Raw genomic sequence first — 16829 nt, 5'->3', positions numbered from 1 at the left:
AATGTGCTGCTGGCAGTGGTAGTGGAGTCAGGTACATTAGGGTCATTTAAGCGACCCTTTGATAGGCACATGGAAGATAGTAAAGTGTCGGGTATGCAGGGTCATTTGATTTTTGAGTAAGATAATAGGTCGGCACAACATCATGGGCTGAAGGGCCTGTACTGTGCTGTACTGTTCTATGTTCTACGTTCTATGTTCTAAAATGTTGTGTAAACGAAGCAAGGATGATGTGTGGAAAAAACCTTTTCACACAGCAAGTAGAGTATGGAATGCGCTGCCTGAAAATGTGGTGGAGGCAGGTTCAATTGAGGCATTAAAGAGCGCATTGGATGCTTTGATTTCATAGTAATAGTATAAAGAAATATTGAGAAAAGACAGGAGATTTATTCTCGATAATAGAGCCAGTGCAAGCACGTTGAGCAAAGTTTTGTGATTCTCTCAATTGCTTCTAAAGTAAGTGCATTCCTTTTTAAGTCAGGCAGTCAAAATTGCAAACATGGTAATATGTGCAGCAGGTTGCAACTAATCTATGAATTCGAAGAGTCTTGCAGTACCATTAGAATCCCTCAGTTTTAAACTTGTAGCATGGTAAGTTTTATGGACAAGGCCTGTAAACTTTAGCAGAAGTGGTTTGAGCCGTAAGTCACCTTTGATGAAAAGGTTCCAATCTTTTGTGTTTTTGTTCTCTGTGTCTTACACAGAGGTTGCTTGAGTTACTGAGTGGAAATTCCAGTCGCAAATTTCAGTTGGAAGCAAGGAGTGTGACCCTTAGTGTCTTGGCACATAGTTAAGGCATTAGCACTTGGCTAAGATACCAGCAGAATGTCAACATCTCTCAAACATTACCACAGTACCTAAAAATATTAATATTGTAATGATAACATGCAGTTGTAGAGAGTGGAAGATGCAAGATGGCTCTGTTTTCACTGAGCCTCAGGCTGCTTCGCTAAACCGGCCTTCAAATAATCCATCATTGTAACTTTGAAATTTAGTAAATGTAAGAAGCAGAGTTGACTTATCAAAGATTTTTCAAGTCCTGATTTCTGTGTTGTTGGGCGAGTCTGATACAAAAATATTGCTCGTTAATTTCAAAGCCGTGTTTTTCCATAGAAACTGGAGGGAGGAAATCCAAAAATACCATCCAGAGAAGCACAGAGACTGGCATGGCAGTGGAAATGCGGCGTATGACTCGACAAGCCAGCCGGGAATCTACCGATGGCAGCATGAACAGCTACAGTTCTGAGGGAAAGTAAGTATGCCACTGTGCTGTCTGGTGTGGATATGCCCTATGATAGGCAAGCATCAATTTGTCAGATTCCAGGTTAAAGACTATGTTTGTCACAAAAATTTGCAGTCTCCAGTTATTCCAGGGCAAAGATTTAGCAAAATGAGGAGAAAAACCTGGGAACCACAGGCTGGTCAGCCCAATGTCAGGGCAAACCTTTAAAGACAATAACATGAGATAAAATTAATTGATACTTGGAAAAATTTAGGATGACAAAATGGATGTCAGTGTAGATTTAATTTAAAAAAAACAAGTTGTATTGACTAATTTGTTGCAATTCTCGATGGTGTTCAGCAAAGAAGTAGTGGTGACATGCTAGTGAGTATGGAAATAGAAAAATAGGACAGATAAATGCATGGCTCAAGACTTGGTGCATGAATGAAGGTTTTAGATTCCTGTATCACTGGGAGCATTTTTAGACCAGGTGAGACATGTACAAATGAGACCGTCTGCACCTGAACCACATTGGGACCAACATCCTTGCAGGTAGGTTTGCTAGTGCTGTTGGGAGGAATTTAAACTAGTCTGGCAGGAGGAGGGAACACAAATATTGGTAAGACAGAGACACCTCAAGCTGTAGCAAAGGAAGCAAGTCAGAATGAGTTCAGCTATATTGGGTGTCAAGACAGTAAGACAAGGCTGGACGGCCTTTAATGCTACGAATGTAACAGTTAATACTGATGAGTTAATGTTGTGGTTTAACAAAAGGAAGTGTAGTGTTGTTGCTATCACAGTAACATGGTTGAGGTAGTGTTGGTGTGGCAACTTCTCATTCCAGGCTATAGGATGTTTCGGCAAGACAGAAGAGGGTGTTAAAAAGGGTAGTGGTGTAGCACTATTAATTAAGGAGTTAATTACTGGAATAAAGAGAGATGATATCTTGGAACAGTCCTCAAACAAGGCTTTGTGGGTAGAACTTAGGAATGTTAAGAAGGCAGTCACTTCACTGAGAGTGTATTATACGCCTCCAAAGAGTCAGTAGGAAATAGAGGAGCAAATACGTAGACAGTTCACAGAGGTGTGTCAGAGTAATAATCAGGTAATTACACTAAAGGATTTCAACTTGCTCAACATAAATTGCAATAGTCATAGTGTTAAGGATTTAGCGGACACGGACTTCTTGAAATGTATCCAGGGGAGTTTTTTGTATAAGTGCGTAAAAGGTCTAATGAGATGCTGTAGTGCTGGATCTGGAACATTTTAGTGATAGTACAAGCCCAATGTGTGTTCTTTGGGGGAAGTTTAGGCAATAAGTTCAGAGAACTCTGGATGTCCAGGACAATTCAGGATTGAATGAGGAAGAAGAGAAGGGCTTTCAGCAAGTCCAAAGGGAGCAGTTCAGTTGCTGCCCTTGAGGAGTATAGGAAGTGCAAGAGAGAACTTAAGAAAGCAATTTGAAAAACAAAATTGTAGATGAAAAAGGACTTGCAAACAGGATTAGGGAGAATCCCAAGATATTTTATAAATACATTAAAGGGAGAGGTTGACCAGCGAAAAAGTAGGGCCCATTATGGACCATGGTGACAATCTGTGTGTGAATCCACAAGATAAGGGAAGGGTGTTGAATTAATATTTCTTTTTGGTCTTCACTCTGGAAAAGGAGAATGTAGGTACTAAATTCAGGAAATGGGGCTGAGGGGAACTTGCACAGTTTTACATAGGAAATTGGAGGTTCTGTCAGGCTTAAAAATGGGCAAATCCCCTAGCCCAGATGAATTGCATCCCAGGCTACTGTGGGAGGCAAGGAAATCGCAAGGCCTCCGGCACAAATTTTTAATTCCTCTCTGGACACCAGGACTGGAGGATAGCTGATGTGGTTCCACTTTTCAAGAATGTGATAGAGATGAACCAGGAAATTACACGCATGAGTCTCACGTCAGTGGTAGGGAAACTAAAGGAGAAAATTTTGAAGGAGAGAATCAATAGCCACTTAGAAAGGCATGGGTTAATTAAGGATAGTCAGCATTGCTTTGTCAGCGAGAGATCAAGCCTGACAAATTTGTTAGAATTTTTCAAAAATGTGATTATGTATATGGATGAGGGAAGTTCAGTTGATGTAGTCTATATGGGTTTTAACAAAGCTTTTGAAATGTCCCACATGGGAGACTTATTGAGAAGATTAAAACACATGGAATTGAAGGAAATTTGGCAAGATGGATCAAAAACTAGCTTAGTAATTGGGCACAAAGGGTAGTAGTAAAAGGCTGTTCAAGTGACCAGAGGCCAGTGTCCGGTGTTTTACCACGAGAATCAGTACTGGGATCCGTATTGTTTGTTAAATACATAAATGATATAGATGAAAATGTGTGGCGAATGTTAAGCAAGTTTGCAGATGACCACAAGATTGGTAGGATGGTTAATAGTGAAGAAGACGTTTGTAGGTTTCAGGAAGATATTGATAGTTTGGTCAGATGGGCTGAGCAGTGACAGATGGCATTTAACCCTGATAAGTGTGAGGTGATGCATTTTGGGAGAAACAACAAGATGAGGGAGTATTTAATGAATGGCAGGAGACTAAGTAGCTTAGTGGAACAGAGGGATCTTGGGGTAATTATTCACAGATTCCTGAAATCTGCAGAGCTGGTGAATATGATAGTTAAGAAGGCATATGGGACACTTGCTTTCATCAGTTGTCGTATAGAGTATAAGAGCAAGGAGGTAATGTTGGAGTTGTACTGAGCATTGGTTAGGCCACAGTTGGAATACTGTGAGCATTTCTGGTCACCTCACAACAGGACAGCTGTGATACCATTGGAGAGGGTACAGTGGAGATTCCCCAGGATGTTGCCTGGGATGCAGAAATTGACCTTTACGGAGAGACTAGATCGGCTTAGATTGTTTTCTTTAGAGCAGGAAAGACTGGGAGAGGGGGACCTGATTGAGGTGTATTAAATTATGAAGGGTATGAACAGGGTGGATAGAGAACACAAGGAGGCATAATTTTAGGGTGAGGGGCAGGAGATACAAAGGGCATTTGAGAAAAGGTTTTTCATTCAGAAAGTGGTGGGAATCTGGAATGTACTGCCCGGGAATGTAGTGGATGCCAGAAAACTGACAATCTGGAAAAACAAATTGTATGAGCACTTAAAGTATCATTACGTTCAAGGATATGGGACAAGTGCAGGACATTGGGATTAGAGTGCCTTTAGTGGTAGTTATGTCGGTGCAGACTTGCTGTATGACTCTGACATGAGTAAAAACTCTTTTACATGCAGCATTGGCTCAACATTTGCAAAGATTACACTGACAATACGTGGATAGAAAATGTTTAGAAGCATATGGGCCAAGTGCAGGGAAATGGGATTAGCGTGGATATACATTTTGATCGACATGGACCTGTTTGGGCCCAAGGGCTTATCTCTGTGCTGTAGGACTCAATGACAACTAATTTAAGATTGTGAATTTGGATTGCAGTTTGGCACACTGGAAGCTGCATAATATTAATACACTGGGTCCTGTTCTTTGCAGACAGAATGAATGCACACACGCATAGACACAGATAGACCATACTCTAGTTCATTTCTCAGAGCAATGCCTTGACCAGTCATTCAATTTGCCTGTTTCAAACAAAATTTAGTAGTTAACTGTTGGTCATCATCTAATTGGTGCATTCTCGATGGCAATGCCTCTATGAATCAGAATCCTTTTGTTAACCAATCAGGACCAACTTCCCATATAAGATAAAAATAGTTTCCCCTTTACTTTGGTATTTCTTGCAAATTGTCCTGATGAATGCAAGGCAAAAGCTTCAACAGCTTTTTTCAACAGATCTTTTCTCAGCGATGCTAAATGAAAAATAAATCTATTCCGATGAAAGGTCATTGACCTAACATGGTACCTGTTTCTCTTTAAAGATATTGCCTGACCTGCCCAGTATTTCCAGCATCTGGTATATTTAACTTCTGTAAAAACCTGTTTCAATCTTGAAAATGACATTTGGCATAGTATGGTCTTATAAACAATTGTTTCTAAAATCTATTATTACTTTAGGCGAAAACCTATTTCCAAATTTCACTCATTAGTTCTTTCTACCCTAAGTGAAATCTTGTTTGCGTTTAACTATCCCTAATGAATCATTGTAAATGCTCTCAAACCCCATTCTCCTCTCCGTTGTACAGGCAATCACACCAAGTCAGCTTCCCAATGGGAGGTTGCTGATGCCCATTAGAAATAGCATTCCAACTAGTGAATAATAGCCAGAATAAAGCAGTCAACTAGGAGTTATCACCAATACAATTAGAAGCCATTCAAAGAGTGATGAACAGTAGAAATGTCAGAAAGCCACAATCAAAATTGAGCCTATTCAAGGACACGTAGTAGCTGTTTTTACAAAGTTAAAAGTCAACCACATTGGAGTAAATCTGGAATTATAGGCCAAACCAACAAAGGGTGACAGTTTTCCTTCCCTAAAGGACATTAGTAAATCAGGTTATTTTTCAAAACGAAAGTTGACAATGTTCACATGGATCGACATTGGGCTTGTTTTTTATTCCAGATTTTTGTTGAATTCAAACTTTACCCTGTGCCATGGTGGGATTTGAATCCATTCCTCCACACCATTAACTAGGATGCTGCTGGATTACTAATCCAGTAACGTTACCACAATGCAACTCTTCCCCTAGTTGAGTATTATTCTCTCCTTTCCTCCTTTCTATTTCTAGTGGTTATCTCTTCATAGTTCACTCCCTTTTGTGGTTGGTATCTCAAAGTGTTTCCAAATTGTACTAACTTTCCCAATTGACTCCAATTCATATGTTCTTTCAGTTCCTATTTGGCTCTCATTTTCACTGGTTATTGTGTCATAGATATTTTTTATTTCCTGATAATTTAACTGAATAATGCATTAGAAGACAAGGTGAGCCTTGGGGAAATAAAGGAAATCTAAAGGTATTATATCTCAATATGTGAAGTATTCAGAACAAATTTGATACGTTAATAGCACAGACAAATTAATTGTTATGTTCTAATAAACATTTTACAGAAATATAAGAGAGAGAAAGGATCTCACCTTCAGAAATCTCTTGGGTGGAGCTAAGGAAAGCAAGGGACAGAAAATATATTTAGGAGTAGACTGTCAAACCACAGTTGTCATGTACAAGTATAAATCAGAAAGTGCATGTGATACAGTAATTATGGAGCTCTTCATGCAGACTTGCCAAACCAAATTTGTAGTAATCATGTAGAAGACACGTTCATAACTTTATACTAATTGTTTTATAGATCAATGTGTCAAGAGATCAAATTGGGTCAACGTTTTTTTGGTTCTAATGTTATGCATGAAAAACGGTTAATTTATAACTTGATAGTAAAGAGTGTGTGAAGAGTCTGAATATAAAGTATTATCTAATTGTACAAACCTAATGTAACCAAACATCTTCAATGAAAACCTCATTCTGGGCTGTTTTCTATGTAACAATTCCGCTGGAATTCTGCCAGTAGTCATATGGGGTGTGTTACAATAAACAAAATTGGGCGGCACCGTGGCTCAGTGGTTAGCACTGCTGCCTTACAGCACCAGGGATCCAGGTTCAATTTCAGTCTCAGGCGACCACCTGTGTGGAGTTTGCACATTCTTCCTGTATCTGCGTGGGCGTGCTCCGGTTTCCTCCCACAATCCAAGGATGTGCAGGCTAGGTGCATCAGCCATGCTAAATTACCCCAGAGTGTTCAGGGATGAAGCTTAGGTCGGTTCTAGGGGGAATAGGTCTCAAGTAACCTACCTACCACAGATGTTAAGCTTACTAGTCTATAATTGCCAGGTTTTTCTTTCTTGAATAATGGCACAACATTTACTACCTTCCAGTCTTCTAGGATCTTACCTGTGGCTAACAATGATGCAAATATATCAGCCAAGGCCCCCGCAATTTGTTCTCTAGCCTCTTGCAGGGTTCTTGGATATATCTCATCAAGACCAGGAGATTTATCCACCTTCATACAATTTAATACTTCCAACACCACTTCTACTGTGATAGATATAGATACCCAAGATATCGCCACTAACTTCCCCAAGTTCCCAAGTCTTCATGTCTTTCTCCACAGTAAACACAGAGGAGAAATATTCATTGAATACCAGTGGGCAGTGGAGTCTGTGGGTATCAGTGGGTAATGAGGTCAGTGGGGATCAGTGGTCAGTGAGTCAATAGCGTCAGTTGGACTTTTGGTGTTAGTCGACATCAGTGTGTGTTGTGGTCAGTGAGTGATTGGATTGGTGGGATCAGTGGACATCATTAGGCGATGGAGTCAGTGGGCAATGGAGTCAATAGGCAGTATTGGGCAATAAACATAGAACATAAGAACTTGGAGCTGAAGGGGTAATGCAACCCTCAAGGCTGCTCTACCTTTGAATATGATCATGACTCCAATGGAGTTCGTGGGTGTCTTGGGTGAGGTCGTCAGCAGATGTCAGTGGGTTAGTGGGCAGTGGGGTTAATTAGCATTGTGAACGATTGGGGTCAGTGAGTATCAGTGGGCAATGGGAGCCAGTGTGCAATGGGGTCAATGGCAATCACGAAATTGTGGGATCAGTAGGTATAGAAAAGAATAGAATAGAATATCCTTTATTTGAAGAAGGGTCCCAACCCGAAACGTCAACTTTCCTGCTCCTTTGATGCTGTCTGGCCTGCTGTGTTCCTCCAGCTCCAGCTCTCTGACTCAAGCATTTGCAGTTCTTATTATCCTTTATTGTCACGTGTACTCAAGTACAAGAGAACAGTGAAAAGTTACAATGTCGCCTCTCATCTCAGATATAAAGTACCTTGGTACAAATCTCAGATACAAAAAGAGGAATAAAAAAGAAAAGAAGTTGCATTACCTTACAGTGATTCATAGTATAAGTTAAAAATAAGACATAGTTAAAAGGATAAACATTACAATCAGACAAACACATTACAGATAAACACTACATTGTAGTAAATCAGCACAGGGGCTTCCACATGTGTTCTGACCGGCCTCACAAACTGCTGACCGCATGTGCCAGACCCCAGTCCAACAACCGTCCTTGCTCCACTCCGTGCCTCCAGCCCGCTCCACTTCGTCTGTCAGCCATTCCATGCTGCTCCAGGCCTCCAGCCTGCTCTGCTCTGGCTCTCAGCCACACTGCACTGGTCCAAGCTTCCAGCTTGCCCCTCACCGCTCCAGCCTACTCCGCTCTAGCTGTCAGCTGCTCCACGCCTACAGCCCGCTCCACACAGCTCTAGGCCTCCAGCCTGCTCCACTCTGACTCTCAGTCGTTCCACGCCACTCCAGGCCGCCAGCCCGCTCCACTCTGGCTCTCAGCTGCAATGTTCCAACGCTCTTCCCATGATTGCTGTAGATAGGCCCAGAAAGAAGGGAAGAATTTAATGAAATTACAAACACAAGGAAAGCAGAATTAAGCAAACTGATTGAAGATGTGGGTTGACGAGTCTCTAGGCCTAGATGAATTTCATCCTCGTGTCTTAAAAGAGATGGCTAATGAGGTGGTAGATGTTTTGGTGTTAATTTTCCAAAATTCCCTAGATTCAGAAAAGGTTCCAGACTGGTTCGTAATAAATATCACCCCTCTATTCAAGAACAGGAAACAGGAAATTGTAAGACAGTTAAATTGATGTCTTTCAGGGGGAAGGTGTTAGGATCAATCATTGTTGGTTGTACCTGGACACTTGGAAAACTCAAAGTAATCGGGAAGAGTCAACATTGTTTTTGAGGTCTACAAATTTAGTAGACTTTTTTTAAAGGGCTGAGAATTAAGGGGAGCCTATACTGTATTTAGATTTCTAGAATTTTTTTTTCTTCCAGAAAATAAAAGCTGATTTTGCAGGGGCTAATATATTTGCGTGGATAGAAGATTGGCTGGCTGGCAGTAAACACATAAGGAATAAATGAATGCAGTGTTGTAGTTTTGGTCTCTTTATTTGAGGAAAGATGTAAATACACTGGAGGTGATTCAGAAGGGGTTTACAAAAATGCCTGGAATGAGCAAGTTGTTTTTTTGAGAAAAGGTTGGGCAGACTGAGCTTGTTTTCACAGGAGGTTAGAAGAGTGAGGGGTCACTCAATTGAAGTAAATGAGTGGATATCAAATGGATATTTCCTCTTCTAGTCAACAACTAGAAGGCACAGCATTACTTTTTTTTAAAAATCACTTTATGACAGATGAGGTGAGTTTTTTTCTCTGAAAGAATTATGTAGTTTTGGAACTCTCACTCAGAAGGCAATGGAAGCAGGGCCATTAAATATTTCTGAGGCAGGGCTGGTTAGATTCTTGTTAGGCAGGGGAATCACAGGTTTTCAGGGATAGGTGGAAACACAGATTTCAAAACAGAAAGAGATCAGCCATGATTTTACTGAATGACAGAACAAACTTCTATTCCTAATTTGTAATCTTATATCAGTGGAGGTGAGGTCAGTGGTTATCAGTGGTGATGGGGAGGGAGAGTACTGGTGTCCTTGTTTGGGGTGGGTAATGACACTCTTCAAACAATGTGTTAAGCTTTTAATTTACACATACCAAGGTCCAAATGTCTGTTTGGGTATGCGAAATGCATGCCAATTTTCTGACACTAGCAATATTTTGGGCAGTTAATTTCCAGACTTAGAACAGCCATTTAGTGTTTGTAATTAGTGTCTCTGCCATAAGCTGTCCATAGGTATAGTGCTGGAAGATTGGAGAGTGGCACATGTCATTCCCTTGTTCAAAAAAGGGAATAGGGATAACCCCGGAAATTACAGGCCAGTTAGTCTTACTTCAGTGGTGGGCAAATTATTCGAAAGGGCTATGAGAGATAGGATTTATGATCACTTGGATAGGCACAGTTTGATTTGTGATACCTTATTGAATTCTTTTAAGAGGTGACCAAACACGTGGATGAAGGTAGAGGAGTGGATGTGGTATACATGGATTTAAGTAAGGCGTTTGATAAGGTTCCCCATGGTAGGCTCATGCAGAAAATAAGGAGGCATGGGGTAGGGGGAAATGTGGCAGATTGGATTCAGAATTGGCTGACCCTTAGAAGACAAAGGGTGGTAGTGGACAGAAAATATTCAACATGGTGTTCAGTTACGAGTGGTGTACCACAAGGATCTGTCCTGGGTCCTCTTCTATTTGTGATTTTTGTAAATGATTTGGATGAAGGAGTGGAAGGGTGGATTAGCAAGTTCGCAGACAATATGAAGGTGGGTCGCATTGTGAACAGTGCGGAGGGCTGTTCTAGGTTACAAAGGGACATTGATAGGATGCAGAGCTGGGCTGAGAAGTGGCAGATGGAGTTTAACCCTGAAAAGTGTGAGGTGATTCATTTTGGAAGGACAAATTTGAAAGCAGAATACAGGGTTAATGGAAAGATTCTTGGCAGTGTGGAGGAGCAGAGGGATCTTGGGGTTCATGTCCACAGTTCCCTGAAAGCTGCCACCAAGGTGGATAGAGATAGTAGGAACTGCAGATGATGGAGAATCTCAGATAACAAGGTGTAGAGCTGGATGAACACAGCAGGCCAAGCAGCATCAGAGGAGCAGGAAGGCTGACGTTTCGGGCCTAGGCCCTTCTTCAGAAAATGGGTGGATAGAGTTTTTAAGAAGGCATATGGTGTGTTAGCTTTCATTAATAGAGGGATTGAGTTCAAGAGCCGTGAAATTATGCTCCAGCTATACAAACCCCTGGTTTGGCCACATCTGGAGTATTGTGTCCAGTTCTGGTCGCTTCATTACAGGAAAGATGTGCAAGCATTGGAAAAGGTGCAGAGGAGATTTACCAGGATGCTGCCTGGAATGGAGGGAAGGTCTTAAGAGGAAAGGTTGAGAGAGCTCGGGCTTTTCTCTTTAGAACGATGAAGGATGAGAGGTGACTTGATAGAGGTGTACAAAATGATCAGAGGTATAGATAGAGTGGACAGCCAGATACTTTTTCCTAGGGTGGAGGTAGCTATTACGAGGGGCCATAGTTTTAAAGTGAGTGGAGGTAGATATAGGGGAGACGTCAGAAGTAGGTTCTTTACTCAGAGAATGGTAGGGGCCTGGAACACATTGTCGGAGAGGGTAGTGGAGTCGGCCTCATTAGGGGCATTTAAGTGGCTATTAGACAGGCATATGGATGGTAGTATAAGGTAGGGATAGAGGTTAGATAGACCTTAGGTTTAGGGTAAACGTTCGGCACAACATCGTGGGCTGAAGGGCCTGTACTGTGCTGTACTGTTCTATGTTCTATGTTCTATGTTCTAAACTGTAGCTTGAATATATACTCTGTATACGTGAGCAAGTGACTTGGCATCCTTCCTGTCTCAGACCGAGTCAGACTGTTGCACATCCTTTTGTAGCATCCACACCACATCACCTCCATCACAAGACTGCAAATATTAGATTTACTTAAGGAGAGGCTGGAGATGTATCTGAGGGAAGAGGGAATAGAAAGAAGGTGAGATGAAGTAATCAGAGAGGGCTGAGACTTGTGTGGAATGTCGTGACCTATTTCTTTGCTGTAGTTGCAATGTAATATGCAGTTGAAATCCTGTTTGTCATTTCTAGCCTTGATAAACCTTCAGGCCAATCTCTGACTCTTCATCAGCTCCAGCAGATTCTGTTCTAAGAGTTTATATCCTATTCCAGTCCACATCACCTGCCATTCTAGTGACTCTAGTCGCTCAATATCTGGCTTCACCATCCTACATTTCCCTACTTCCATATGTCCACCCAGGCTAATTTATTGCTTTATTATCCAGCCAGATGATCTTTCCCTCTCATTCATGGCTCTTGTCCCCAAATTTCTGCCTCTCCAACAGACATCTATGGAGAGAACACATAGTTAAGATTCCAGGCGTAAAGCTTACATTCAGAACGGGAGAAAGAATTAAATCAGATCTTTAAATTCAACAATACAAAGTGACTCTAAATAAACTAAGGATATTGGAGTGACAAAAAACTGGTGAAAATTTGAGGTAATTTGAGTCAACATAGGGTAGAATCCAGAAAATTGGAGATATTGAAACTCCCTCTCTGATCAATATTTTGATCATACTGCATAATGACTTCCTTCTCTTTTCCCTTGTGCCTGGAGTAAACTGCTTGAGTCATTTTTCAGCATTAAAGGCATAGTCAAATGGAAACTCCTGGTGATGTCTGGCGACTTGGGTGAGCACTTCCATGGAAGAGATGGGAAGGAAAATTACAATAGAAGGAAAGCTAGCCATTGAAATGGTGGAAGGTGATACCAGAACTAACAGCTGACATGAGAGGACTGATTTTCATCCAGAGAACTGCGGTTTCTCAACCAAAGCTTCATGTGAATGTCCTCCTTTCTTGAAGCACTCAATCGCCAGGTTAATTTGAAGCAGTTATTCAGCAGAATACTTCCAGCCACACTAAGTGCTAATGTTTATTTCAGTTTATTCCCTGGGATGAGACTAGGAGCTGACAGTCAGTTCAGTGAATTCCTCGATGGACTAGGACCTGCACAACTTGTTGGGAGACAGACATTAGCAACACCTGCCATGGGTAAGTGATGAGCCACCAGAATTGCATTGATTATTATTTGCAATGCTTTTGACAATAGAGCATGGAGCATATTTTAGCTGCATGAGAGAGCCAGGTTATTTTAAATTTAACTTAGCAAATATTGCTGTACATATGGGACAATATCCTTTTTGTTTTACCTTGTCATTTTCAGTGATACCATTTTGAAAGTTATTTTGAAAATGTTGTTATTGTTTGGTCCCTTTTCAGCTTTGCTGGATTTGAGGTTGAATGCCCTGATAATTAATAATTATGCATAACGCAATAAGGGATGCATAGTGGACAAATGAGACATTAGTGTGGAGTAAATGGAATTGCTTCTTGAAGTGCTGTCCTGTCACTTAGCAATATTCTGCATATATTTCCCCCATGGTAGACAGTCCCAGATTTTATCTGTATCGCCTGACAATTAGTTTAGAGTTTAGAGAGGAATCCTGTTAGGTAATATGGTTAAATGTGCCAAGTCCACGAAAAATTTAATTCTTTTGCCCACCAAGGGATCCAGAGATATGAAAGGGACAATGAAGCAAGCTTGAAGATCAGCCATTATGTTAAAGTGCAGCAGGTTTAAGGGACCAATCAACTACTCCTGCTCCTATTTCTTAACTACTTCTTCCTAAACTGGTTTATAAAAAGATGCAAATGCTAGGAAACTAAGACAGACAAGCAAAATGTTGGAAATACATAACATCTGTGCAATGAATACAGAGTTATATGACAGGGCCGAAGCTAGAATCCTGCAATGAGTGTCTCCTCTTGTAACTCCCCAAAGCCTGTCAATCATTTGCCAGATGTGTGCAGCTCCAGAAGCACTTGTTATTACTGTGCAGAAATGCTCTCTTGATTGGCATCTGAAGTAACTGCACAGAGGCTGGTATCCTATCATCAAGTCACCCTTTATGTACGTGTGTGCAGTAAGTGAACTCAGAATTAGTCTGCGAACTGAGAAGATTCTAAATCCCCTGTTTATATTGGTCAGCCAGGGCTTCCTGATTGGCAGTGGTTAACAACCTCAATCAAGGATGTCATAGCGAGATCCACCTGGTTCCAATCACTACACATCCCATCCACCAGCTTTAACATGAATCCCTTTCACTACCTGCACACAGTGACAGCAGTGTGAACCAGTGTGACAAGATGCACTGCAGTGCTTTTATTTTCTGTTTTCATTTTAAATTTTGAGCGTTTGCTATAGTTTGTTTTCGTTTCAATGTTCTGTTAATTTTTAATTTGATAAGGACTTCTGATGTTGAGACTTCAACTAACTTTCAGACTTAACTGCTTTGCCTCTTGTGTAACTGTAAACCTTGAAGTATTGTGTGCAGTTCTGATTGCCACAGTACCAGGAGAACGTGGAAGCTTCGGAGAGAGTGCAGAGAAAGTTCACCAGGATGTTGTCCGATCTCGAGGGCATTGCCTCTGACGAAAGGTTAAAAAGACTAGGATTGTTTTCACTGGAAAGATGGTGGCTGAGAGGAGACCTGATAGAGGTCTACAAAATTATGAGAGGCATAGATAAGGTGCATAGTCAGAGGCTTTTTCCCAGGGTTGAAGTTTCGGTTACAAGGGGGCACAGCTTCAAGAAGAGAGGGAAAAAGTTTAAGGGAGATGTGCAAGGAAAGTTTCTCATGCAGAGAGTGGTAGGAGCCTGAAATGCGCTGCCAGAGGACGCGGTGGAAACAGGCACGTTGACGACATTTAAGAGGCATCTGGATGGTTATATAAATAGGGAGGGATTAGAGGGATATGGACCGAATAAGGGCAGAAGGTTTGTTTTTTAGTTTAGTCAGGGCATGATGATCAGCACAGACTTGGAGGGCCGAAGGGCATGTTCCTGTGCCATACTTCCCTTTGATTCTTTGCTCTCATTATCTTGGAGTCATTCTGATAAAGTGTTCTTGCATTGTTGAGAAAAATTGCTCACATCTTCTGTGACACATCTTTCCTGCATCAATCCGGGTTAAGATAGGTATGAATTTTAGTTGAGGTCAGTACTGTTGCCTGTTCAGTTTTTGGTATCTCTCAGGCTGTCTTAAAACTGTACTTTCAAAAGATGCATTTTTGAATTTCGTACCTGGGAATAAGAACCATAACTCTTACAGTCAAAAGGTTTTATATAACTTTAAGTTTTAAATGCTCTTTGTTTTCTCAGGTGACATTCAGATCGGGATGATGGATCGGAAGGGACAGTTGGAAGTTGAAGTGATTCGAGCCCGAAGCCTCAGTCAGAAAACAGGTTCAAAATCTCTCCCTGGTAAATAAACTGCACATTACTTTATGTCTTCCTATCTTCCGGATGCTCAGGACCTGAAAAGACTGAACAGAGATGGAATGAAGCAAGAGCCTAATTCACCTTAATATGGGAGGGACTTTGAGAAAAGACTGTAGAAAGGTGGCTGAGTAAGGGCTAAGATAGTGCACACATTAGCCACTGAATTAAGATTGGAACTATTGAAGGGAACTTTAATGGCAGTTAATTATATTCCAGGCAAGCAGTTGGCAAGGTCTAAAGGATAGTTCTTGATTGAAAGTCAGGAATTTTAATCTGATTACCATTTAAGGCCTCCTAATACACGCTGGAGAGTAAATTGCATGAGAATGAGGTGAAACCATTGACCATAATAAATTGGAACTGGGGTAGGCTGTTTAGTCCTTCAAAGCAGTTCCACCTTTCAAAAGGATCATGGCTGATCTAGCACTCCTCATATCCACTTTCCTGCCCTTTCCCCAGAACCCATGATTCCCCTTCTGATACAGAATTTATCTATCTCAACCTTAAATATGTACAAGGACACTGCTGCCATAGCTCTTTCTGGTAAGGAGTTACAAAGACTCTCATCCCTCTGAGAGAAGAAATCCCTCCTCATCACATCTTTATTCAGCACACCTTAATTCTGAGACTAGATATCCCATGATGGGAAGCATCCTTTCAGCATGGATCTTACCCTGAGAAGTATGATATGTTTCAATGAGATCACCTCTTATCCTTTTAAACTCCAATGAACAAAGGCCCAACCTACTTAACATTTGCTCATAAGACAATCCACCTATACCAGTGATCATCCTAGTGAACCTTCTCTGAAATGCTTCAAATGAAATAATATATTTTATTAAATCAAGGACGAAATTTGCTTACAATACTCCAGATCTGGTATCACTAGCACCTTGTACAGTTGGAGTCAGAACTCTGTAAACTTATACTGCAACAGCGGTGAAAGATGAGCATGGCAAGATTCTGGAACCACGGATGACAAGAGATATTGAAGGGTTAGTCAAAAAGATAAAGGAAGCATATGTGAGGTTTAGGAAACTGAAATCAAACAGGTCCTTGAGGAGTATACCAGAAGCAGAGAAGAAGCAAGAAATTAGGAGGGCTAGAAGGGGCCATGAAATGTCCTTGAGAAATAGGATGAAGGAGAACTCCAAAGTACATCAGACCTACATTAGGATCAAGAGGGTAGCTAGGGAAAAGACAAAGAATTTATGCGTGAAGCCAGAGAAAGTGGATGAGGTCCTTAATGAGTACTCTGCATCGATAATTACCAAGGAGAAAACATGCGTGATGGTACGGTTAGAGAGGTGTTTGTTGATACTGTAAGGCATGTCGATATTAAGAAGGTGTTAGGTGTCTTGGAAAACATTAAGGTATGTAAGTCTCCAGGGCTTGATGGAATCTATCCCAGGCTACTGAAGGAGGCTCGAGAGGAGATTTCTGAGGGCATGACAGAGATCTTTGTATCTTCTTCAGCCACAGGCGAGACCCTAGAAGACTGCCGAACAGCTAATGTTGTTCACTTGTTTAAGAAGGGCAACATCGATAACCCAGGAAATTACAAACCAGTCAGCCTTATATCTGTGGTAGGGAAATTATTAGAGAAGATTCTCAGAGACAGGACTTACTCACATTTGGAGAAGAATGGACTTACTAGAGGTAGTCAGTACGGCTTTATGCAGAGGAAGAGCTGGATGAACACAGCAGGCCAAGCAGCATCAGAGGAGCAGGAAGGCTGACGTTTTGGGCCTAGACCCTTCTTCAGAAATGGGGGAGGGGAAGGGGGTTCTGA

General features: G+C 41.3%; 1 protein-coding gene across 1 annotated transcript in view; it reads left to right on the top strand.

Moving 5' to 3' along the window:
- LOC109919852 (regulating synaptic membrane exocytosis protein 1-like) overlaps window positions 1–16829 on the top strand; it is a 424455-nt gene that overhangs the window by 373195 nt on the left and 34431 nt on the right. Inside the window, exons 24-26 of the mRNA XM_048597070.1 lie at window positions 1111–1249; window positions 12638–12747; window positions 14918–15019. Coding sequence (XP_048453027.1) covers window positions 1111–1249; window positions 12638–12747; window positions 14918–15019 — 351 coding nt within the window. The remainder of the gene's footprint in view (window positions 1–1110; window positions 1250–12637; window positions 12748–14917; window positions 15020–16829) is intronic.

The sequence above is a fragment of the Rhincodon typus genome, chromosome 5 (assembly GCF_021869965.1).
Source record: "Rhincodon typus isolate 14 chromosome 5, sRhiTyp1.1, whole genome shotgun sequence".
Classification (NCBI taxonomy): domain Eukaryota; kingdom Metazoa; phylum Chordata; class Chondrichthyes; order Orectolobiformes; family Rhincodontidae; genus Rhincodon; species Rhincodon typus.
Note: the sequence above shows the minus strand (reverse complement) of the source record. Positions and strands in the feature narration are given on the sequence as shown.